The sequence below is a fragment of the Tetrao urogallus genome, assembly GCF_951394365.1.
Source record: "Tetrao urogallus genome assembly, chromosome: 3".
In the NCBI taxonomy this organism is placed as follows: domain Eukaryota; kingdom Metazoa; phylum Chordata; class Aves; order Galliformes; family Phasianidae; genus Tetrao; species Tetrao urogallus.
Genome location: NC_136815.1, coordinates 45822297 through 45843442, shown reverse-complemented (window position 1 = coordinate 45843442; position 21146 = coordinate 45822297). Strand labels below are relative to the sequence as shown.

Here is a 21146-nt window from a genome sequence, read left to right as displayed (position 1 = left end):
AGGAGCTAAGTTATTGTTTGGTAATACAGACAGCCTATTGTTACTTGCTGCAAGTATTTTTGAGTTAAATCTGAAAGGCTTTATTGCATCAGGCTATTTCTGAGGCTTGCTGAAATTCTACCTGTGGAATATCAGGGCTCTAATGAAGATCTGTTTAATTCCATTTTAGTATCTACATTGGAAGGCAGCTTATGGCCTGCATTAGCTAGCACTGAATTTTAAAGCCTGAATTTTGTGAAGAAGCTCTGTTTTTCTTTTGAATTGCATGTTCCTTTAAGGGAAGGGAAAGATCAGGCGATAGAGGAGATTTGTTTTTATATTTCTTTCTGAATAACTGTCATAAAGGAACTCTTTTTGCTTTTTACAAAGATTAGACAAAGGGAATCATGTTTGATTACCTGCCTGTTCCAGAAGCTAAGTGAAGTCAAGTGAACTTGAGGAAAGTCTTTTGGAGAGAATGCGTGATGATCAAATCAATCCTGCATTCTTTGGACTTAATGGATTTTAGTTTACTTTAATACTACAGCAGTCATATTGCTTTTCCCTACCCTAGAATTTAAAATGTAAAAAGTAAATCCACTTCCACTTGGTATCTTGGTAAGCACATAGAGAATGGGGTAGAAGACTGAACATGCCATGATGTTTTAAACTCAGCCACTTTCTGTTACAGCTATTCCTGTATTCCACTAATGGCCACTTAAGAGTTTCAGCATTTATTTCATTTGTTTTTAGAAGTTTTATTGTTTAATGCTCGGTGATTGGCTGCTTTGCATACTTCAACTGGAAGAAACCAAGCATGAAATTGTTAGGCTTTGGAGCTGTTTCACAACTTTTCACTCACTTTTTCTCCTTTCTCTCTTCTAAAAAAGAGGCTTATGCTTGTCTTTTTCACTGCTGCTTTGTAGTTCCAAGAATGAACGTTGTTTTTACTATCGTCATGTTGTTATTCAACAAATACCTCACAAATGCATTTATCCATCTCTGTTTATTTTAGTGCAATGCGCGTATTGCTGTCCAAGTTACCACGACCGTGGATTGTTGATGAGAAAAAAGATGATGGTTACACTGCCTTGCATCTGGCAGCTCTCAACAATCACGTGGAGGTGGCTGAACTTTTGGTGCACCAGGTAGGATTCTTTTCTCAGAAGGGTTTATATGTTGCACTTTGATTAAACATCTTGTGTGAAAATAGTTTGCTCTTGATGCCTGCTGTGCAATGGAGCAGGGAGAGCCATATGGGGAGCTGCAAAGGTCAAAGTTGCTTTTGAGATTGGTACATTGTCCTCATAGTGGAGTTGGGATTGGTCAGTCTGATACCCAGTCTGATTCAAGCATCTGTACAGCAAATCATTGATGTACTTAATAACTTTTGCTCTCAAATCTTCAAAACAGTAATCATATTGAGGGTTTTATTTGGTGCTTTAATTGACTGCCTTGCATTAATGAATTGTTGGGATAGCTGTCTAATGCTTTGAACATCTTCTAGGGCAATGCTAACCTGGATATCCAGAATGTTAACCAGCAAACCGCTCTGCACCTTGCTGTTGAGCGTCAGCATACGCAAATTGTTAGGGTAAGTAATTTACTTGCAATTTGCCATATGATTAGTCATACTGTATTCAAGGTAACTGTAGCTCTCAACACAGGGATGAAATTTGGTAATTGGCTTAGCAGCATGTTATAACAGTTGAATGTTTTTAATTTTGATCAATTTGGGAACCTGCCAACTTGTATAGAAGTTTAGCAAGCAATATGAAGGAATTTCCAGGAAAGCTAAATTTTTGTATGTGAGCATTATTGTTTCCTTTCTGTAATTGCCAGTTCTGGAATCTCTTCTTGTGGAGTACGGGATGATGTGTTCTGTTATTTGTTTGAGCTTTATGGTCTTGTGGTGGGACCTCAGCATAGCATTTTTGATGTGTCTTTCTTTGAGCGTAATTGTTGTTGCTCACAGCTTCTGCAAGCCGTGGCTAGGTGAAACAACACCTTAGCAGTTTCACTGCTTTTCAGTCTTCTATGTGGTTTTCTCTTTTCCTAGCTTGGGAAAGCTAAAAGCAGTAATAAAGTGACCGGTGAAATTAATGCTATTTCTGTTTGCCTGCATGGTTATGAAGGTTTAACAAAACCTGGTTAAAGGCAGAGGAAACTGAAGTATGGCACTACTTACTCATTCTGGCATGGATTGCTGACAAGGGCTGTTAAGCTTGGGAGAGAGTCCTCAGTGCTGGAGGATATGTTTGCTAAGAGTGAATACATCACCCTGGCCTTAGCCCCCTGTGCAATTTTTGTCTTTGTGTTGTGATACTCTTCCTATGATGAAAAATATTTCCTATTCAGGCCTACTGAGAATTGTGCCCCTTATGTAGACTTGTATCTGTGGTTCTGTTGAGCATTATTTTGCAGTAAGGTTTCTCCATCTCTGCGGGTTGATGGATGTGATCTCATTACAGTGAAACATGTGATATGGCCCTATATCTGGAACCACTTGCTACCAAAAGAATGGTTTCATAGAGTCAGTGTCACTTGCATTCTGCAAGCTTTTCTGCAGCTATATTTGGTGATCTCTTGTGCCCTTCTGGAACTGACACGGTACCTGGGAATCCAACACTAATGCAGCAGATGAGCAGGAAGGTAGGCACATTGAAGAACTAGTGCTGTTGGATTGTGTATTGGATTGGCATAGTTACACCAAAGAATATTTAAGTGAATGACTCGGTAGAGTATCCATATTTCAACGTTGGATTAGCTTTGAGAAGTCCTAAAATAACTCATGCAGCCATGCAAAGAACACGTTGGCTCGTATATTTCAAATTTAATTCCTATTGGGTACCTTCCAGGGTTGGGTTGTACCCTCAGGCATCTGTGGAATAGTGGTCAAAGGTAGCAGAGTTCTTTTAAAAGCTCTGCTGCCATGACAAAGGGTAATTTTTAAATTATTTTTTTTTTTTAATCTTTTTTTTAAACTTCTGCAAAGGGTTTGAATTTCCACGGTAGCCAAGGATTCCATGTCACTCTGAAGAGAGTTTTCTTATGGATCGTCTTCCGAAAGATTGACTAAAAATCCATAGTAATGACAGAGAAATTTTAATGACATGCTGCCATTTGTTTCCAGGAGAAAGTGAAGCAGAAAATGACTAGTGGCAGACAGGGTATGGGTGTAAGAAATTAAAATTGGGTCAGAGTGAGTCCATTCAGAAGATGTAGGGTGTCCTCGTGAGGCTGTTGTGAGTCTCAGCTGGTTTTCTTGCCTTCAGTTGTGGAAGAAAGAGTTGGAGGAATGTGATAAACTGCAGTCAATTACAGACAGGTATTTTCTTGAAATACATGCTCTGACTTTCTTTATAGATACTTTATTTTTAGTCTTTTCAAGAGTCTTGATTCTTTAATTCTAAGATGCTAAAATCCCTGCAATTGGGATTGTTCTGAAGAGGGAGATATTTCCCTTTGTATATTCCTGTTTCTGGGCTGTTCTTTTTGTCACTACTGCAATTCAGAGTGTTGCAGAGCAGCAGAAGTTTGAAACTAAAGTTAAAACATCAGCTGTTGCCTGTAGGTTTTCAAAAGCAATGTGATTTTTTTTTTTTTTTACCAGCGTTGTTATTTGTTAGCATGTGTTCACTGTGTTGTTTAGCAGCATATTTAAGAAAGTTCTGGTGCATCAAATTATAAGAGTGCTTTGTGCAAGGGCTGTATGAATATGAGGGCCTATGCAGCCTTATTTGCTTCCCTACTTTTGAGCTGGAATATGTCTTAAGAGGATATTGCTAATTTTAGCCTTAAGGATGATTCTTACAGTTCATTACTTTCCAAAGTGCTCTAAGATGGTATTTAATAGTCAGTGGTTTTTATGTCTTCTGCTGCATAAGAATTAACCTAAGTATGTGTTCAACTACTTTGTTAATGTGAGAATGCTACTGTACATTAAGTTGTAAAATTTAGCAAGGTGTGAAAGTGGTGATTTTTGAGGTCATTGAAACCTGATGTTACAGAATACATAGATGTCAGAACGTTTGCCCACTTTGTTCTGCTTCTGATACACTGATCTGTTGCCTTCTTTGTTGGCTATTTGGTACAAATTAAAAATAGAAAGAATCCTGTGAAATAGCATCTCTTTTAGCTATCGCTCAGTCAGGCATTAGGCTTCTGCTGAAATAAAGTTGATATTTGCAAGAGGTGAAGTGCTTCAATTGAGGCTGAGCTCTCAACTGTGTACCCGGTGTGGGAAAAGAATAACCTTTTTGGACCTGATAGTGGATCCTAAACCACAGATTCCTTGAAATCTGTGCTTATATGGGATAAGGAGCTGTTCTTGTGTTTTAAAGTGAGTTCTCTTTCTTCTCAGCTCTTAGTCCGTGCAGGTGCTAAGCTGGATATCCAGGATAAAGACGGGGATACTCCCCTGCATGAAGCCCTGCGACACCACACCCTGTCACAGCTCCGCCAGCTCCAAGACATGCAAGATGTGGGCAAGGTAGATACTGCTTGGGAGCCATCAAAGAACACAGTAAATAAAATGCATTTATTTATTCTTTTTTTCTTATGTGTTTGTCTCCTTATTGTTCTAGCTTCTCTCATTTCTGTACTGTTGAACTGCTTTGTTTTTTTTGGCAGCGTAAGTTTGAGTAAATACCACATTACACTGCAGTGTAGGCAGGAATCCTTTTTTTAATGGGGCTTTTCACATTTAGTCATTGTCTTTGTTAAAGAAAAATAGAGGTCATTTAGTTCAAAATAGTTCTGTCTTTCATAGTGAACGTATATAGCTGCCAAAAAATCAGAAGTAGTTTTTGGAAAGAGAAATAAACAGTAATATAGTACAGAATAAGACTAAAATCGTTTTCTGTGCTTCAACATCTTGCATGATTTGTTTGTAGCTTTCATTGTTCACACTCTTCTATAACTTCTTTTGAAAGCTTCTTCTGTTAGAATAAAGGATTCTTAGTCTTTATATATTGATTGTTCCATATCTTTTTGACAGAGTTCATTTCAGTAATAATACTGTAGTAAGGAAATAGTCTATGAAACACAAGATAATAAAGGTCAAAATGTTTGTAATTACAAAAAAAATGCTCACACCTGAAAAGCTTTGTGAGCACCATGTGAAGTTTCTAATTTGGCTGATAGAAAGAAGTAAAATTTGCGAGTGATTTGTGTGGGGGAAAGCAAACACTTTTTTTTTCTCGTGAATGCTGAAGATGTGCAGCATAGCACAGAATTAGATTTACTGAGTCATTTGTTACCAATATCATAATACCTTTTTCACAGTTAAACTGTGGGTGATAGTTTTAGCATTTCATTCCAGAAAAACGTGATTGAAAAGCCTTTCTTCAAAACTTCACTTCAAATGTAATTCTACTGTACAACAAATATTTTTCAAATTGGCTACTTAATTTCACTGAAATACACTGGGCTAAACTTTGAAAGGAGATTAAAAGTACAACTGACATAAATAAGAAAACATGTCCTTATAAGTGACAGGAAGAAGCTGATTAGAACTTGGTTGTGTTCCTATGATCTGAAACGGATTCCGTGAGCCATGGTCAAAATGATTTGTGTGCATGTATTTTATTTTGAAAGGAATTAATAAGATAAATATTCTTTCTGAGATTCAGCATTTGATACATAGGCTTTTCAATTGCTTTATCATCAGTGACATCCAAGGTGAAATTGAAGGAGTTGTTTTGATTTATTTTTTCTAGTATTTTTTCACCTTATAACATCTATTTTTGAGAGTTTCAGAGAAAAAGGAGGGTTTTTTCATTTTGTTTTCTTCCAATTTCATTTGAGCTGTACAGGTTAAAAAAAAATACACTATTGGATTCATTTTAGTAAGATTTTAAAAAGAAAAGTAGGAAAAAGATAGCATATCTAACAAAAAGACTCTTTAAGGTTTTATCTCTGATCCGAAAATTGTTCTTTCATTAAAAAAAAAAAATCAATTAGTCCATCATATTTTAGCTTGGTCAAACTTTTGGCCTTTTTTGCACTTTTCTTAAGCTGCACTTTTGCCTAGCAAAGAAACTTGGGAAGTTTTAGATGGTGTAATGGAGATATGTGCTCTAACAGAAGAAATCGAAATTTGTTTTATTTAATGGTATAAAACAAGGTAAGATGTGTCAGAAGTTCTAAGATGGAGTCAAGCCTGGCTAGTATATGCCTAAGAACTCTTAAGGTGATCAGCAGATCAAACTACCTTGAAAATGTTAAATAGTTGTAAGTACTAAATGAGCACAACACTTGTATCTATTGTGAAGATAGTGTAAAAATGCTATAAACTAGATTTTGCCTGTGATCAGTTTTAATAGTAACCTGCATGTGCAGGCTCTGAAAATTTAAAGCTATCCAAATACATATGATGGATAATAGATAAATAGTATTAATAATAGAATAATAACATCATCTGGGAAACAGTAAGCTTTTCTTTTTGTGACTATGATGGTTTAAGGTAAACTGACAAAATCTGTATTTTTTTAATTACTTTTTAGTAATTCCTTTAAAGATTGGGAAATCTGGTCAGATTCCTGAAGCCTATGTAAGAGCAAATCTGATACGTAAAACTTGAGAGCTGATTTTTGCTCTGATAAGGACAGTAGTCCACGTCTGATTAGAATTTAAGATGCCAACTTGTTGAATCACCTAGAGAGCATCTTTGTAGTGCAACACTTCAGCAATATTTCAAGTGAATGAACTAAAAAATGAATACAAATGTCACTTGTAGGATTCCAGATGTTCTTCATGCCCCATCTCTGGAGGCATTCAAGGCTGGGCTGGATGTGGCTCTAGGCAGGCAGGATGGCAACCCTGCACATAGCAGGGGGGTTGAAAGTAAATGATCATAGTGGTCCTTTTCAACCCAGGCCATTCTATGATTCTCCAGAGGAGACTTGCTGCAGCTATGCTGGCCTCTGTGTTGTTGATTTTGTTTTTTTTTTTTTTAATCCATTCTGTGTGCCTGAGATGTTTCAGACTTCCAGAAAAGGGTCATGTGATGTGATCACATCTTGATATGCAACATGTATCTGCTATTTGAAATTTATTTCCATAAGCTACAGTGTCTAATGCAGTATACATAGTTTTTTTTAAACACAAAAGGACTTCTGACCAAATCAAAATGATCTTAATTTTTAGGGGTACACAGCCTTCAGAAGGCCTGCTGCAGGGATAGGCTGCACAGACTGAACATGGCATAGAATGATGTACATTGGTCAAGTTGGATGCTTAAACCAGTTGCTGAGAGTGAGGTGCATACAAAGTCCTGCCTCTCCTTTGTCGAAGCCTTTATAGTTCTGGAATTCTGCACTTAAAACTCTTTGAATTTAGGCTGTGCTAAACCAGTTCCTTTGAATAACAATCCTGTTGATGCAGTTTGGCTGCATCATCATGCATAGTCGGTGAACTGATACAAAAAAATCGCTAATAAAACAGTAGCTATAAAAGCGTGAAGAAGTATTAAATGATTAGGACAGGAGGACAGATAGGAGTTTAAATCCCATCAGGCTGAGAAGGCAACTAAATCAAGTCTTTTTTGGGCAGTTGCTATATGCACTGGGCTACAAAATTGTGTGCTACTTCTCTGCCCAGCTGTTCTCAGTTCAAGTATGGTGGTGGTACCATTTTGTGTGAACTCAGCAGTTTTAGTTTTAGCATTCTGCATACATACGCACTGGGATTGTAGCCTTTGAAATGCTTACTACAGAAGCACAGCCACTTCTCCAGTGTGTGTAGGTTTGCAAGAGATTTGGTGTTCCAGTAGCTGAGCTATTCCTTGAAGTCTTTTAGCTCCTTTAAAGAAAAGCTGAGTACAACTGATGTAGAATTAAGCAACCATACAATAGTCTTACTTCTGGAGTCACTTCCGTGGGCATACAGATCTATGCATGTTCATGCGCACATGTGCATGTTTTCCTTTGGTCAGGCAACTCTTAACTGCACAGTGTCTCAAGTTGCTTACGTATTTGTTTCCTTTCAGTTAATAATGGGACTTGGCACTCAGGGAGCAGAGAAGAAGAGTGCAGCATCTATTGCCTGCTTCCTGGCAGCCAATGGAGCTGACCTCAGCATTCGTAATAAGAAGGGTCAGTCTCCTCTTGATCTCTGCCCTGACCCTAGCCTCTGCAAAGCACTGGCTAAATGCCACAAAGAAAAAGTCAGGTTAGTATAATAACAAAATTCCTACTTTCCTATCTGTTTTCTGTAGATTAACTGATGTATTTAAAAATGATGCTTTTATTACCTAGAGTATTAAAACTTACAAGCGTTTTCTTGGTTTTTGCTTAATTCTTTATGTTCAGTGGTACACCAAATGCCATCCCCAAACGTGCTTGTTGAAACTTAAGTTTTTGCAAGAGTTCCGTGTACTGACTGAAATTTGAACTGTACCTTATTTCTAGGCCTTGTTCTTCCTCTGGCAGGTACCAGGCAGGGTGGGTTGCATCTCAGCCCTGTGGCGTCTGGATCTGGTTAGGGCTTACTGTTCTTACCTGCTGGGCTGTGGGTTTGCTGCAGGCATCATAGCAGTGTGATGGCCTGACTGTTCTTTTGTCTAGAAAAAACAACTATCTGACCAGGCTGTGAGGAATTCTGTTAGCGGGGAGAAACACTGAGTAGCTTTGGGGTTTGGTAACTTCAAAAAGGATCTAGCTAATTAGGATTAGGTTCTAAGAATTTCAGAGAGTTAAGACTGGGTGTGACTAGAGCAGGTTATTTCCTGGAGCTTGGTATGCAAGGATTTTGATGAGTTGGGAAGTAAACAATACTGTTTCATACATTCAGGGTGGAGACTGCAGTACCAGGGACTAGAATTACAGCAAAATGCATGTTCCTATGGGAGGGAGGGAGAGGAAAGGTGGCAAGATGCAGCTGGTACATGGTAAATTACCAGCTCCAGGAAAGGGGCAGAGGGAAATCACTGGAAGAATTAAGTGCTCATTGGGACAGGTTGCCCATGGAGGCTCAGAAATCTGTGTAAGTTTTGGAGACTGAAATGGGCAAAGCCCAGTATTATGTGGTGTGAATTCAGTGCTGATTCTGCTTTGCATAACAGACCTCCTGAGTACCTGTCAAACTGAATCATTGCATGACTTTCCAAAAAGAAAAGGAGAGGTTTGACTTGGCACCTCAGATACTCTTCTCTAAGAATTGCAGTTGTGCTGGTATCTTGCACATGAAAATTTGCAGCTTGCTACTTGCTCCAGCTATATTCCCATTATTCACTTGATTCTCATCCTTAATTCCTGTTTGAAAATCACTGTAAGACAACAAAGACCATACTTTCAAAATGTCACAGAGGGGAACTGTTTTTTGTTGATGTTGCCCTAATATGAAAGGTTTGTTCTTTCTGCAGTCTTTTCTTTTTTTTTCTTCCCCTCCTCTCGTCAGCCTCATCATTGTGGCTGTTCCTATTTCTTGCCACCTTTTATGGGCTTGTGAGCATTATGGGACTGAGCTGTTCACATTTAACCTGTGCTCCCTCTGCTGGGTGAGCTGCAGCAGGGGACAAATAGGTTGAGGACACTTATGGATTTTGAGGGTTCTTTTACAAGTCTGATTGCAAAGTATTACACATATATTCAGGATTTCCTAGGTGTTTTACAGGTCTGAATGTACAGGGTATTACCCTATTCTGAAGTAAACGTGGAAATGGGAGGGAGGTTTTTTGTATTTACAAATGCTATTATGATTTGTGTGGGCTGTTTTTGCAGAATGTCTTAACTGATCATGAAACCTTGTGTACTAGTGTCAACTGTACACTTGGGAAAATACAATTGGGATTGTTTTATCATATACACTGGTGCTTGAGTGCATAGGAATGTATAAATAAGCAGCTAATTGTTGTGCAGCATGAGCTAAAAATCATAATAAGGAAGTCTCACTGCAAAATTTCTTTATAGTGGTCAAGTTGGTTCCCGAAGTCCATCTATGATCAACAATGACTCTGAAACCTTAGAAGAATGCATGGTGTGTTCAGATATGAAAAGAGATACTCTGTTTGGCCCATGTGGACATATTGCCACGTGTTCTCTGTGCTCACCACGGGTGAAAAAATGCCTCATCTGTAAAGAGCAAGTTCAGTCTAGGACAAAGGTAAAAACTTCCACACCTTTTTGTTTTTTATAGGTTTTGTTTATTTGTTTGTTTTTTATATTGAAGTGAAAAAAATAAAAAGAAGTCAAGGAAAACTGTGGTGTATTTTAAGCAGTATTTTGCCTTACAGGTGTTTCACTGGATGGAACTACCTGTATCACATGATGCTCTTTTCTGTTTGCCTGTACTCTTGTCTGCTGTTCATTCTCTCTCTCTCCCCATTATTATCTTTATTATTCAGGTCATCAGAGTTTGTAATACAGCCATCTGAAGTTATATCTTATTATGCTTTCTTCCTCAGAGTATCAGCTGTTTGTGTCCCATTTTAAGGACCTCATCAGACTAAGTTCCTTAGGTTTCTCAAATGGTTGCACACAGGTATTTGTGATTAGTCTGGGTGCATCCCCACTACTTTTGTTTTAGTATTCCTTTATTCCCAATAATCACCAGGTCTCGTCCTTCTGCTGCTTTTTGGCTGTTTAAATAAATAAATCTCATAAAATCCACTTAAAGGTTTTCTAATCTGTGGAAAATCCGTTCTCTTCTTTTTATCTTTTTATCTTTACCCAAACACTTTTAGTTCATCGGCTTTTGTTGTTTTTTGGGGGTTTTTTTACTCTGTGATAGAAATTGCAAATATAAACTTGTATTGTTTCTACTGTTCAGTCTTTTATTCTTTCTTATACTTGTTTACTCATTCTTCCATGCAATTTTCAAGGGACAAATCTTAGCATAGTTCTTTTTCTGCAGACTATGTAAAAATTTTTCGATTGAAACGTTCAGCCATGGGGGCTGAGAGCAGCAGAGTTGCTGCTTCCCCTCATCCATCTAAAGAAGTGAATGTGTAGAAATCAGCTGTCCTATGTGAAAACCGACCTTTATGGATAACCTTCCTTTGACTTTTTCTGCAGAGTTAGGGAGTGGAATATCTGTTCAGTACTTCTCTAATGTTCTTCTATATAAAAATATTAAATATTTTCATTGGTATGCAAGGATTTTAAAAAATATTAAAAAATTAAAAATATATATTATCTATTAAAATGTAGTGCTAAGAAATGAATGAACATGGTCAACAATTTTATGATCTGGAAGAGGTGATCCAGACCAATATGAATAGAGTGGCTTGAGGCATCTGTGGCCACTGTATACATTTCTTCACATTAAATGTCATGAGAAAACTCTGACCCAGTATATTAATACAGATTACTGTAATACATTGTGGCAAACAAAATAGAAAAGATAAAAGAAAAAGGAATGTCCTAGCTGCTTCTTTATGCCTGTCAGTATACTGAACACATACATTTTGTCAGCAAATATCAGTTCTTCAAAGTCAGTATGGTAACTGCTTTAAATTGCATTCTGAGGTGATGAATTAGTAAATACAACATCAGATGGAGCTCCTTAAAATCCACATGCCTCGCGAAACAGAGTGAAAAATGCAAGTTCATGTAAACATCAGGAGATAAACTTTTCTCATATGTATGTTTATTGTACTTCACAGATTGAAGAATGTGTAGTGTGTTCAGACAAAAAGGCAGCAGTCCTTTTCCAGCCTTGTGGTCACATGTGCGCCTGTGAGAGTAAGTAGGCTTCATGGGATGTTCTTTTTGAAATAGTCCTCAAAGAGAAAGCTTTAAAACAAAACAAAACAAAAACCCTAAAACCTTATTAAGAATGTGATTTTGAGTCTGACTTAGTTATATTATAAGACTTTCTTATGATATTGCTATAAAGTTAATCTGAAAAGAGTAAACAAGTTCATGGATAGGAAGAAGGAACAATAAGAATAGCAGGATTTAAATTCAGATTATTTCTGTTCTTTCAGATTGTGCAAGCTTGATGAAGAAATGTGTACAGTGTCGGGCAGTGGTAGAACGAAGAGTGCCTTTCATAATGTGCTGTGGAGGGAAAGGTACAGAAGATACCACTGATGATATCTGTGAGTGACTCCAATACCCGTACTCTTTCTCCTGCTCCCACCAATGTGTTTTCATTCTCATTCTATGAAATGACCTAAATTTTTCTTCTCCTTTTTGAAGAAAAGTTTAAGAAAACAGCGTTAAGCTATGTATCCCATTTGCTGTTTGCACTGCTAACAGCAGATTCCATGACAGCACCAACCACTTCGTGAAAAGTCTCTCTCCATCATGCAGAGTAGAAGCTGAAAGATACATTAACTTCTTGAGTAAATTTGTGTTTTATTTTTACTTCTGAAACTATTTGACTAACAAAGGGGTGGTAAATGTTCTGCAGCTAGGTATAAATAATTTTCATGATGGTTTTTCAATCTTGCATCTTTGACCATTTCTTAAAGTTCTTATGACTCTCTGAATGGCTTCTGTGGAAAAATAATCCACGGATATTTATAATATATGTGGTATACAATGTTTGAGCTGCATTTTATCTGACTTGGAAAACCAGGTTATTCTGGTCATGGTATTCCTAAACAGACAAGTATAATCTTAAAATCATAATTTTTTAACTACTCGTGTTGGAAATTTGAATTACTTTTCAGGCTTTTTTTTGTTTCACATAGCAACATTGCTTCCTGGATCTGTCAAAGATAAAAATGGTACGCTGAGTTTGAAATTTCAACAAACTACTTCCCTGGGACTTGTGTAATTTTCATCACCAAATAGAATCAGCTGTATGGATAAAAAAAAATGTTTTCAATGTGAAAGGACTTGGCTGTACGCTTTTGTTGGGTTTTTTTGTTTGTTTTGCTTTGTTTTTTGTTTTTTGTTTTTTTGTGTGTGTGTGTATGCAAAGAACTTCACTGGAGAATCATTGCTGACATATAAGAATTCTAAGAGGGGCTTACAAGCACCTTGAGCATCATTACTGAGGAAGTATTTACAACATTTGTTGCTACAAAACTCAGAGGTTTTTTTGCTTGGGACTTGAGCTGCAGTGAGGTTCTAGTGAATTTAGATTATGAAACGTGTTTTAATGACATCACTTCAGATAATTGAAAAAATTATAATTAGTATTCTGAAAAAAGTTATTCCTATTTCGTTAGGTGTAATCGTATACCTTTATTTTCTCTAAATTTTAAAATCTCTATTTTCTCTAGCAAGTGGTAACATTCCAGTTATGCAGAAAGACAAAGACAACACTAACGTCAATGCAGATGTACAAAAGCTGCAGCAGCAGTTACAGGACATCAAGGAACAGGTAAAACTGCTAGATAAAAATTTTATGGACCAGTAAGGTAACTGTGGAAAGCCAATGCATCTTCTGTTATTTCAAACAAAATAACCCATTGAAGCGATTCAGTTCTTCAATTTTAGTTCAATAATCAATAATTTTTGTGGTTCATTTGTCTTCCACATAGAGATTCTAAAAAAGGTGGCAATTTTCGATGCTTCTTTTACCAGAGCATCTGTGTCAGTGTGATTTTAAAAAAGGGTGCTCTGCCCAGTCAGTGTGTCCTGTGCTGCTGTAACTGACCTGAATGTGTTAGCTGCAGCATCAGGTGCTCTCACAGAGGTAGATATTCTTCATTGCTCTGTGCCTAGCTTAACATTTACTTGTCTGTTTGTGAGCTACCTTAGAACAGTGGCTGTCAGCTGTATCATGAAAGGTTCTTCTGTACATACTCTTCAGGCAATTGTATTTGTATGTAACTGGAATATTTGGGATATAAGTGAAAGTTATTTTCTTTGGTAATTATGCATCATATTTGCAGGTAGAAATCTATTCAGATTGGCCATAGATAGTGGCAATTCATCAGTTAACTAAATTGCATGTGATTTAGAAACATAATAAAAATTTAAAAATGTTTCAGAGAATCGAGAATGTTTAAATTTCCTACACCTGTAAATGTAGTCCAGTTGAAATGGTTTACATACTTGTCTGCATGTGAGACTTTGCTATGGTAAATCACTGAATGGTTTCCTTCTTTTCCATCTGAGCAATGAATATTTGAGATGTTTTCAGTGGTAAAGGAGTATCTGACTGTTGTATGAACTTACTGTGTTAGAAAAGAGCCTTGATAATGTGATTTTTGGCTTCCTTGTACATAACAATTGGAAAAAAATGTTTTAATGGATACAGGAGACAGAGAAACCTTTGTGTTTACAACTAGCCTTTTCCTCTTGGAGGCTTATAGCAGTATGTGATGCTTCAGTGATGTCAGCATCACATCCAGCTGAGACAGTTATTGCTCTCAGCTGTTGGTATACATACAAGTTAAGACTGAAGTTTTGGATCACCACTTCTTACCTTTAAATACTTTATATTTGAGAACTCATGTTCTGTCAAGTTTCAGCCTTGGTAGTATCTCTGAAAAGAACTGTTCTTGGTATATGGAGAATTGGCCAAAGACCCCACTGGCAGTTTGAACTCAAATATCTTGTTCAAAACACATTCCTTCATAGTTTGTGTAGAAGAAGCAGACAAATAATGTTATTTGAAAAACATGTGTCTTCCTCAAGAATAATGTCTGGAGCTACTGTGTATCTGTGACTTACTAAATCTGCTGGTTTGCTTCAGTTTTACTTTTAAACATAATTGGATGAAAAGAAAGAGATAATAAGGCTACTACTTTGGCATTTAAAATGATATATTCAAATATACTGATGAATGCTTAAATCCAAGGAATCTGTTTTCTTTAAATGCATTAATATTTTTTCTACTTACTTTGAGTTTATAAATGATTGGAGTCCTGTTTGGATATGGTAATAATTTTTTTTTTTTGATGGGGATATGAAAGGATGACTGCTTCATTTTACAATTTTTCTCCTTGATTAGATGTGACCTCAGGTTTGTTTTTTTTCCAATTTTCCGGAAGTGCTCTTAGTCATAACAATTCTTACCGTAGGAAATGTTAGCAAGAAGCTTTCCAATATCAGAAAGTTACGCAGTTATAGGGAGAAAAAAGATCATTTTATACATGTCATTTTCTACTTAAGTTTTCTGGTTTTCATATTTTCAACAACTAATATTTAATACTGAAACGTTTTGAGAACTGAGGTTCTTTTGCTTTGACATTCACTTTTATCTTTTTTAAGTTTTTTAAGATCAGTATGGAACTAATGATTATTCCACACCTGTCTGACCAGAAAGAGGTTGTTCTGGTTGTTCTTGTGTGGTTTTGACTTGAGACTGTTTCATGTTTTGTTTAGTGTCATTTCTGCTTGCTCCACTGAGGGGGCAAGCTTTGTATCATACTTTTGAACAACAAGCAGGATTTGATTACAATTAGTCATCTAATCTTTTGAATTTGTGCTTCAAGTGATGCACAGCATTGAACTTTGGTCATGTATACTTCTGATTTGTGCTTTAGTAGTTCCCTCTTACACTGATGTTTTTGTACTTAAAATTAATTTGTTCTCTTTCAGCAGGTATAAACCTATGTTTCAACTCATACCTTCAATGATAATGTAATATATTAGTGCAGCAAGCTTTTAAAACCATTTCTCGTGCCGAGCAGAAGTGATGCGTGATGTCAGCTGAATCTCCCACATCTGATGACCACACCATTCTTCAGGGATTCCCTGAATGTGAACCCTTGTGACTGTAATTGCAATACCTTCACCTCATTTCATACGTAATCACCATCATCTGTCTAATATCTTGTGTATGTTCCTTCACCATACCTACATCACTTTCTTTCTGCTTAAAAATGAATTTATTTTGTCACTGTGCACCTGCATGTTATTGGAGAAAGTATTTTTGGGAATGAGGAAATACTTCAAACAGATTAAAACATCTTTTAGTGGTAAAAATTGATCTTTTTGAATTATCAGACCAAGCTATAAGTGTGTTGAACACTTTTTGAAGACTGCTCTTCTCTCTCAAAGTAATTTCTGCATATAATAGATGGTAGTACCTATTTATACTATTTGTTTTGCTTCAAAATATGGGAGTCAAACAGTCCCTGCAGATAAAAGAAATGTAAAATATAGTTTCATACAGAGGGTGTTCTAGCAAGCTAGCAGAACAGTGACATGATGCTGTGGCATAAAATCTGTGTAAGGCATGCATGAACTTTATTGCATTGTAAAAGTGCATATGAGCTAGTGCTTAAATTTTGGCGTGCTTCTTGGAAGCTGTGTAAAACTCACATACTTTGTCTTGCATCCTGGCTGGGAAACATTTGAACTGATTGAGAAAATCCTTGTCAGCATAGTGGCATAGCAGACAGCAAGTTTGTTTCTGCCAGCTGAATTCTCCTACTGTATGAAGTAGTATTAATGTTAAAATGGTATCATATTAAGAAATAAACAAGTAATGAATTTTAAATATTTTACATTTGTACCTAGTTGGAGGAATTGGGCAAAAAATTGGTTCTAAACGCATAGAATAAGGTCTGCAAGTTCTTTGTGTTTGTTTTTTTTTTTTCCTCCAAAGGTGAGATTTCGATTGCCTTTGTCAGTCTTTTATCAAAGGATGTCAGGTAATGAGGCAGCTGTGTGTTCATCAGAAACTGACAGCTACTTGATATTGAAGTCTGTAGATTACTGGAAGAAGCAAGCTTGGATTTTCCCATTGGAAGTATAGATAGTGACTTGGTGTGAATGGAAAAATAAGCTGGACTGACTGACAGACTGTTGGTCTGCAAGTTTTTAATTTGTGTTTTGGTGTGACGCTGTTGAAATTCTGACAAAGATGGAGCATGGTGTTCTTGTCAAGAATAGATTTTTTTCTTTTCTTTTCTTTTTTAAACAAAGTGACAGAAGGATTTATCTGGAAATTCTGTGTCACTCCTGGCCCATTATACCGATGTCCTGGAGATTAAAATCGGCGTTTGGCCAAATTCTGTGTGAATTCAAATTTGGTGTAAGCAGATTGATGGTGAAGATAGATATCTGTCTTCATCTAAGCTACCTGCCCTAGGAAGTAGTATCTATCATTTTCATAGGAAGGATGCTTGAAGGGTTTCTGCCATGGATCATCTCTCATGAGATGAGCAGTCTGAAGTGAATTCCCCATGAAAAGTGTGGAAACAAAACACAGGTGCAAGGTGGTGATAAAATGAATTTGTTTGGAATGTTGGACTTGCTGGCATTTCATATCATAAGTGAATGAGGTATGAGTTCAGTGTTTTTAAATGTTAGTGTGTCTCAGATTTGAGTGCATCTTATTGATTTGTCAGACTGTAGAAGAAACTTAACAATTATGTGTTAAAACATCTATCCATTTACTAACTTTCATTAAGCCTGTTAAAAATGAAATCCTAATGTAAAATATAGTTGCAGTATGTTTATGGTGAAGGAACATGCCTTACAAAAACTTCAGATTCTGCATATGACAAAAGGTGAAGGATGTTGTTCCTTATTCATTTGGTACTAAATAAATTTTGCTGTTGAAGAGCCTTAGGAGATCTTTATTGGGCATTGGCTGTCACTATAATGTTCAGCAATTAAAACGGATTTTAAAAGTTTGCTGTGCTATTGTTATGACTGAAGGTAACAGATTTATTAAGTTGCTCTTCATATAAAACTTAGATAATTTACACAAGCAAAGACTAGAATTACTATTATTGAATCTTTACATACAGTACTGATGATGCAGTATTTTTTATTATTTCTGCATTTGTTCAACTTGTTTTGTAGAGGTAAGTATGTGATGAACTACAGGCCTGAGAAGGAATTGCTAAACCATGTACCTGAGCATTACATGACAAAACTTTGTGTAGTGTTTGTATCCTGAAAGGTTACAAATGGTTATGTCAAGGTGAATATTGCTAGAATAGCATCTGAATTCTGCAAATGTAGATGGTGATGCTGCAAATGTGATATCGACCTACTACTGGATTGACTTTCTTAAAGATATCATAGAACCATGGAATGGCTTGGGTTGGAAGGCACCCCGAGGATCATCATGTTACAACTCCCCTGTGGGGGGGAAAAAAAGACACAACATTTGTGTCATCATGGGGTAGGGAAATCCCCGGTACTTTAAGTAGAAGAATGTAAAAATGTGCATTTAAAAAAAAAAAACAAAAAACAAACAAACAAACAAATACACATGTGGAGGTTTAAAAAAAAAAAAAAGCCCACAACTTTTCAGATTAAGTAATATGTGCTTTAGTAGCTGGGTTATGCTGTGGTAACAGTCTGCTGTGCTTAAGATGGCATATTTATTGTTAACTTTAATTGATGTATGGCATGCTCAGTACTGTATCCCTGCTGCCATTGAGTAAATAACCTGTTAAAATCTTTTACAGACTATGTGTCCTGTCTGTTTGGACCGTCTGAAGAATATGATCTTTCTCTGTGGCCATGGGACGTGTCAGCTTTGTGGAGACCGAATGAGTGAATGCCCTATATGCCGCAAGGCAATCGAACGAAGGATTCTTTTGTATTAAGAAGTGGAACAAGTACCTGTTGTTAGCTTATAAATAGTAAGGACATTCTGGTGATTTAAATCTCTGCAAGTTTGAAAGGCGGTAAAAGGTTCTAATGAAAACATTTCTAATACTGTAGCACAGGTTCATTAAAGACTGTGAACACACCAAATAATAGAACAGTATTTGAGCAGTCAGCTTTTAACTTTACTCAGAAAAGTTGCTAATTTACAACAGTCCTTTCTTTTGTTGTGTTTTTTTGTTTGTTTGTTTTCTTTCTGTCATTTTCTTCCCCTTAAAGTGTAAAGGGACAATCTTGTTTTGGTTTCATTCTTGTTTTTTTAATGTGTGTATAAGGTGTTGAGTGATGTAGTTTTTCTGTTTTTTTTTTTTTTTTTTTTTAATGCCAGTTACTATTGAGTATAAATCTATTTAGTGCTTTTTTTTTTTAATGCTTTTCTGGAGAATGTTCAAATATTCTGTGACGTTTATAATTTGTAATGGTTTTCATTCTTGAAATACACAGTAATGCGGAGTCCATACAAAATGTATGCGCAGTTGTAATAAACGTAATACTATTTCCATAAGATCAGGTCTCAAAATACAATGCTAAGGTAATTTCAACTTTAATGTGCCCTTTGCTGAGGATGAGGTGGGAAAGAAACAGGAAAAAGAAACAAATCTGGTTTAGAAAGGTTGCGTTCTTCAAACTGCACTTTAGCATAACAGTTTTCAAGCTGACCTAAATAATATGAACCTCTTGACGCTGCTAGCCTCATAGATTCTTATGGAATAACTTTTAATCTGGTTGGAAAGGAGAACAGTGGGTCAGTTATCCATTTCAGATGAGTGAATTCGACCAGTTTTGGGGGAACAGATAGATACATGTGTGGAGCCATTCAAATATTCTGTTTCTATAAATTAGAAGAACTAGACGTGAAGTTTGCAAAAGTTAAACTTCAGTATCTTACCTTACAAAGTATGAAGCAACCTTTTAACGGGTATCATTCTCCTTTCTTAATTCAGTTATGTTGTCTCAGAACAAATAGTAGTAAATGGCAGGATCAAAGATTTAGTTTAGCTTTTCATCTACATTGAATGTTAAAACCATGTTAGCTAGGATCTATAGATCATACTGCAGTTCAGGATATTGTTGGCAGAGAGTGATTTCAGAGCCATGCCTAGGTGAGATGAAATTGTATGAGGGAGTCAGCTGTCACTGATGTGACTGAAAAGTGTTCACAAATCTGAAAGTACTGCTGTGAGGAGCTGCAAACAATTAACGTCTTGATAACAAATATGTCCTTCTATCTTCTTGGACAGGAAAAAAAAAAAAAAAAAAGAAAAAGATATGCTGATTTAAGAGTTGTTTGCAGGTACCAGGCACGTACCAGGCATAAGATATTCAGCAGTTTCCTGAGTGCAGTTTGTGTAGCCCTTTGCCGTTGTGCTGGCTTTGTGTGAATGCAGATCAATGAAGAAATACATGCTGGAATCATTGAAGTGCCTTCCTATCAGCAAAAATCAATTTCTTGTTTCATTCTCACAGCAAAAGTATGGCAAAAGGGGTAGTTCAAGGGAAGATCCAAGTAGGAATAAAACTGGTCTCTTTGGAAAAATCGATCTCAGTCTTTTGAAGCTTGTGTTGATATGCCAGAACCTTGTAAACTTTGGCAAAATTCTCAGAAGAATGTTACTAGTAAACTGCAAAGATAGATAAACTTTTAAACAGTAAGATTTAAACACTTAATGGTGTTTTCCAGGAAGCAGCTACAGTGATATATTGAAACAGTGTAAGGCCAGTGTCTTTTAACAAAGTGAAGTAATGTACAACTTTTCTATAGACAACTTAATCCTTATCCAGTATTGCAAATGTATTCATCATTCTTTTCAGTAATTTTTCATTGGACACCATCTTAATCTGGAGTCAATGTAATATTGTTTTATTTTGTATATTAGCAGCCCTTTGTTCAAAATTATCTATGTCTCTGTCTTTTTGGACAAAGTAAATAGTCTTTCCTTTTTGGTACTGATTGGATCCCTGTACTAAAATATGGAGACTTCAAGGAGCTTTGGAAAACTTTTTTTTCCACTTTGTTGTTTCGCTGTCTCCACTTAGACTCCAATTGCATGAGTGCTCAGTGTTGTACTTATTTAGACAATATGTATGCTACCAAACCTGATTTTTTTTACAGTGTTTTTGTCAGCTGAAATGTCTACAGGACACTCGAGCTTCCTTCCAGTCTTCCTCCAAAAATGATTTTGTAGTGAGATGTGCCATTTGTCCATCCATCCTGGTTTTTGTTATGTAATGTATCACATCTGTTTTCTCTAGTTCTGGTACGCACCTTTTGAATATCATGCCCTATTTACTCTTCAAGGGGACCTCTATAAGCATAAAAGCAGAGTGGATTTCTTCTTGATAATGCAGCTCAAAACTAAAACCTTGTTGTAGCAGCTGGCATTTTTCTAATTCTTTTTTACTGGAACAAGTCAGAACTACTTCAAAGTAGTTCAACTTCACGTTAGTTGAAAAAATGCAGCTGAGTAAGAATTGATCTAAAGTATCCTGGGTGGATAACTGGAGTTGAGTGTTAAATATTCTCCATCTGCAGGAGGCGAGATATTAGCAAAAATAGCTAAGTCCAGTGATAGGCTTGTACTTAGCAAGAGAAGCTGTGTGTTACTCCATAATACTCCTAATACTTGCATGTCATCACAGTCAAATGGATACAGACATAGTGATTGAAGTTGTTGTATAGGAGCAGTT

At 36.5% G+C, this 21146-nt stretch overlaps 1 protein-coding gene across 1 annotated transcript in view; it reads left to right on the top strand.

Annotated features, from left to right (window-relative positions):
* The window catches only part of MIB1 (MIB E3 ubiquitin protein ligase 1), a gene marked incomplete at its 5' end in the record, with an annotated part of 67549 nt that extends 49092 nt beyond the window's left edge, over positions 1-18457 (top strand). The window contains 9 exons of the mRNA XM_079533179.1: positions 995-1127; positions 1487-1573; positions 4343-4504; positions 7970-8151; positions 9891-10083; positions 11585-11663; positions 11909-12022; positions 13157-13257; positions 18257-18457. Of these exons, the coding sequence (XP_079389305.1) occupies positions 995-1127; positions 1487-1573; positions 4343-4504; positions 7970-8151; positions 9891-10083; positions 11585-11663; positions 11909-12022; positions 13157-13257; positions 18257-18397 (1192 nt within the window). The 3' untranslated portion in view covers positions 18398-18457. The remainder of the gene's footprint in view (positions 1-994; positions 1128-1486; positions 1574-4342; positions 4505-7969; positions 8152-9890; positions 10084-11584; positions 11664-11908; positions 12023-13156; positions 13258-18256) is intronic.
* Between the last annotated feature and the right edge of the window lie 2689 nt (positions 18458-21146).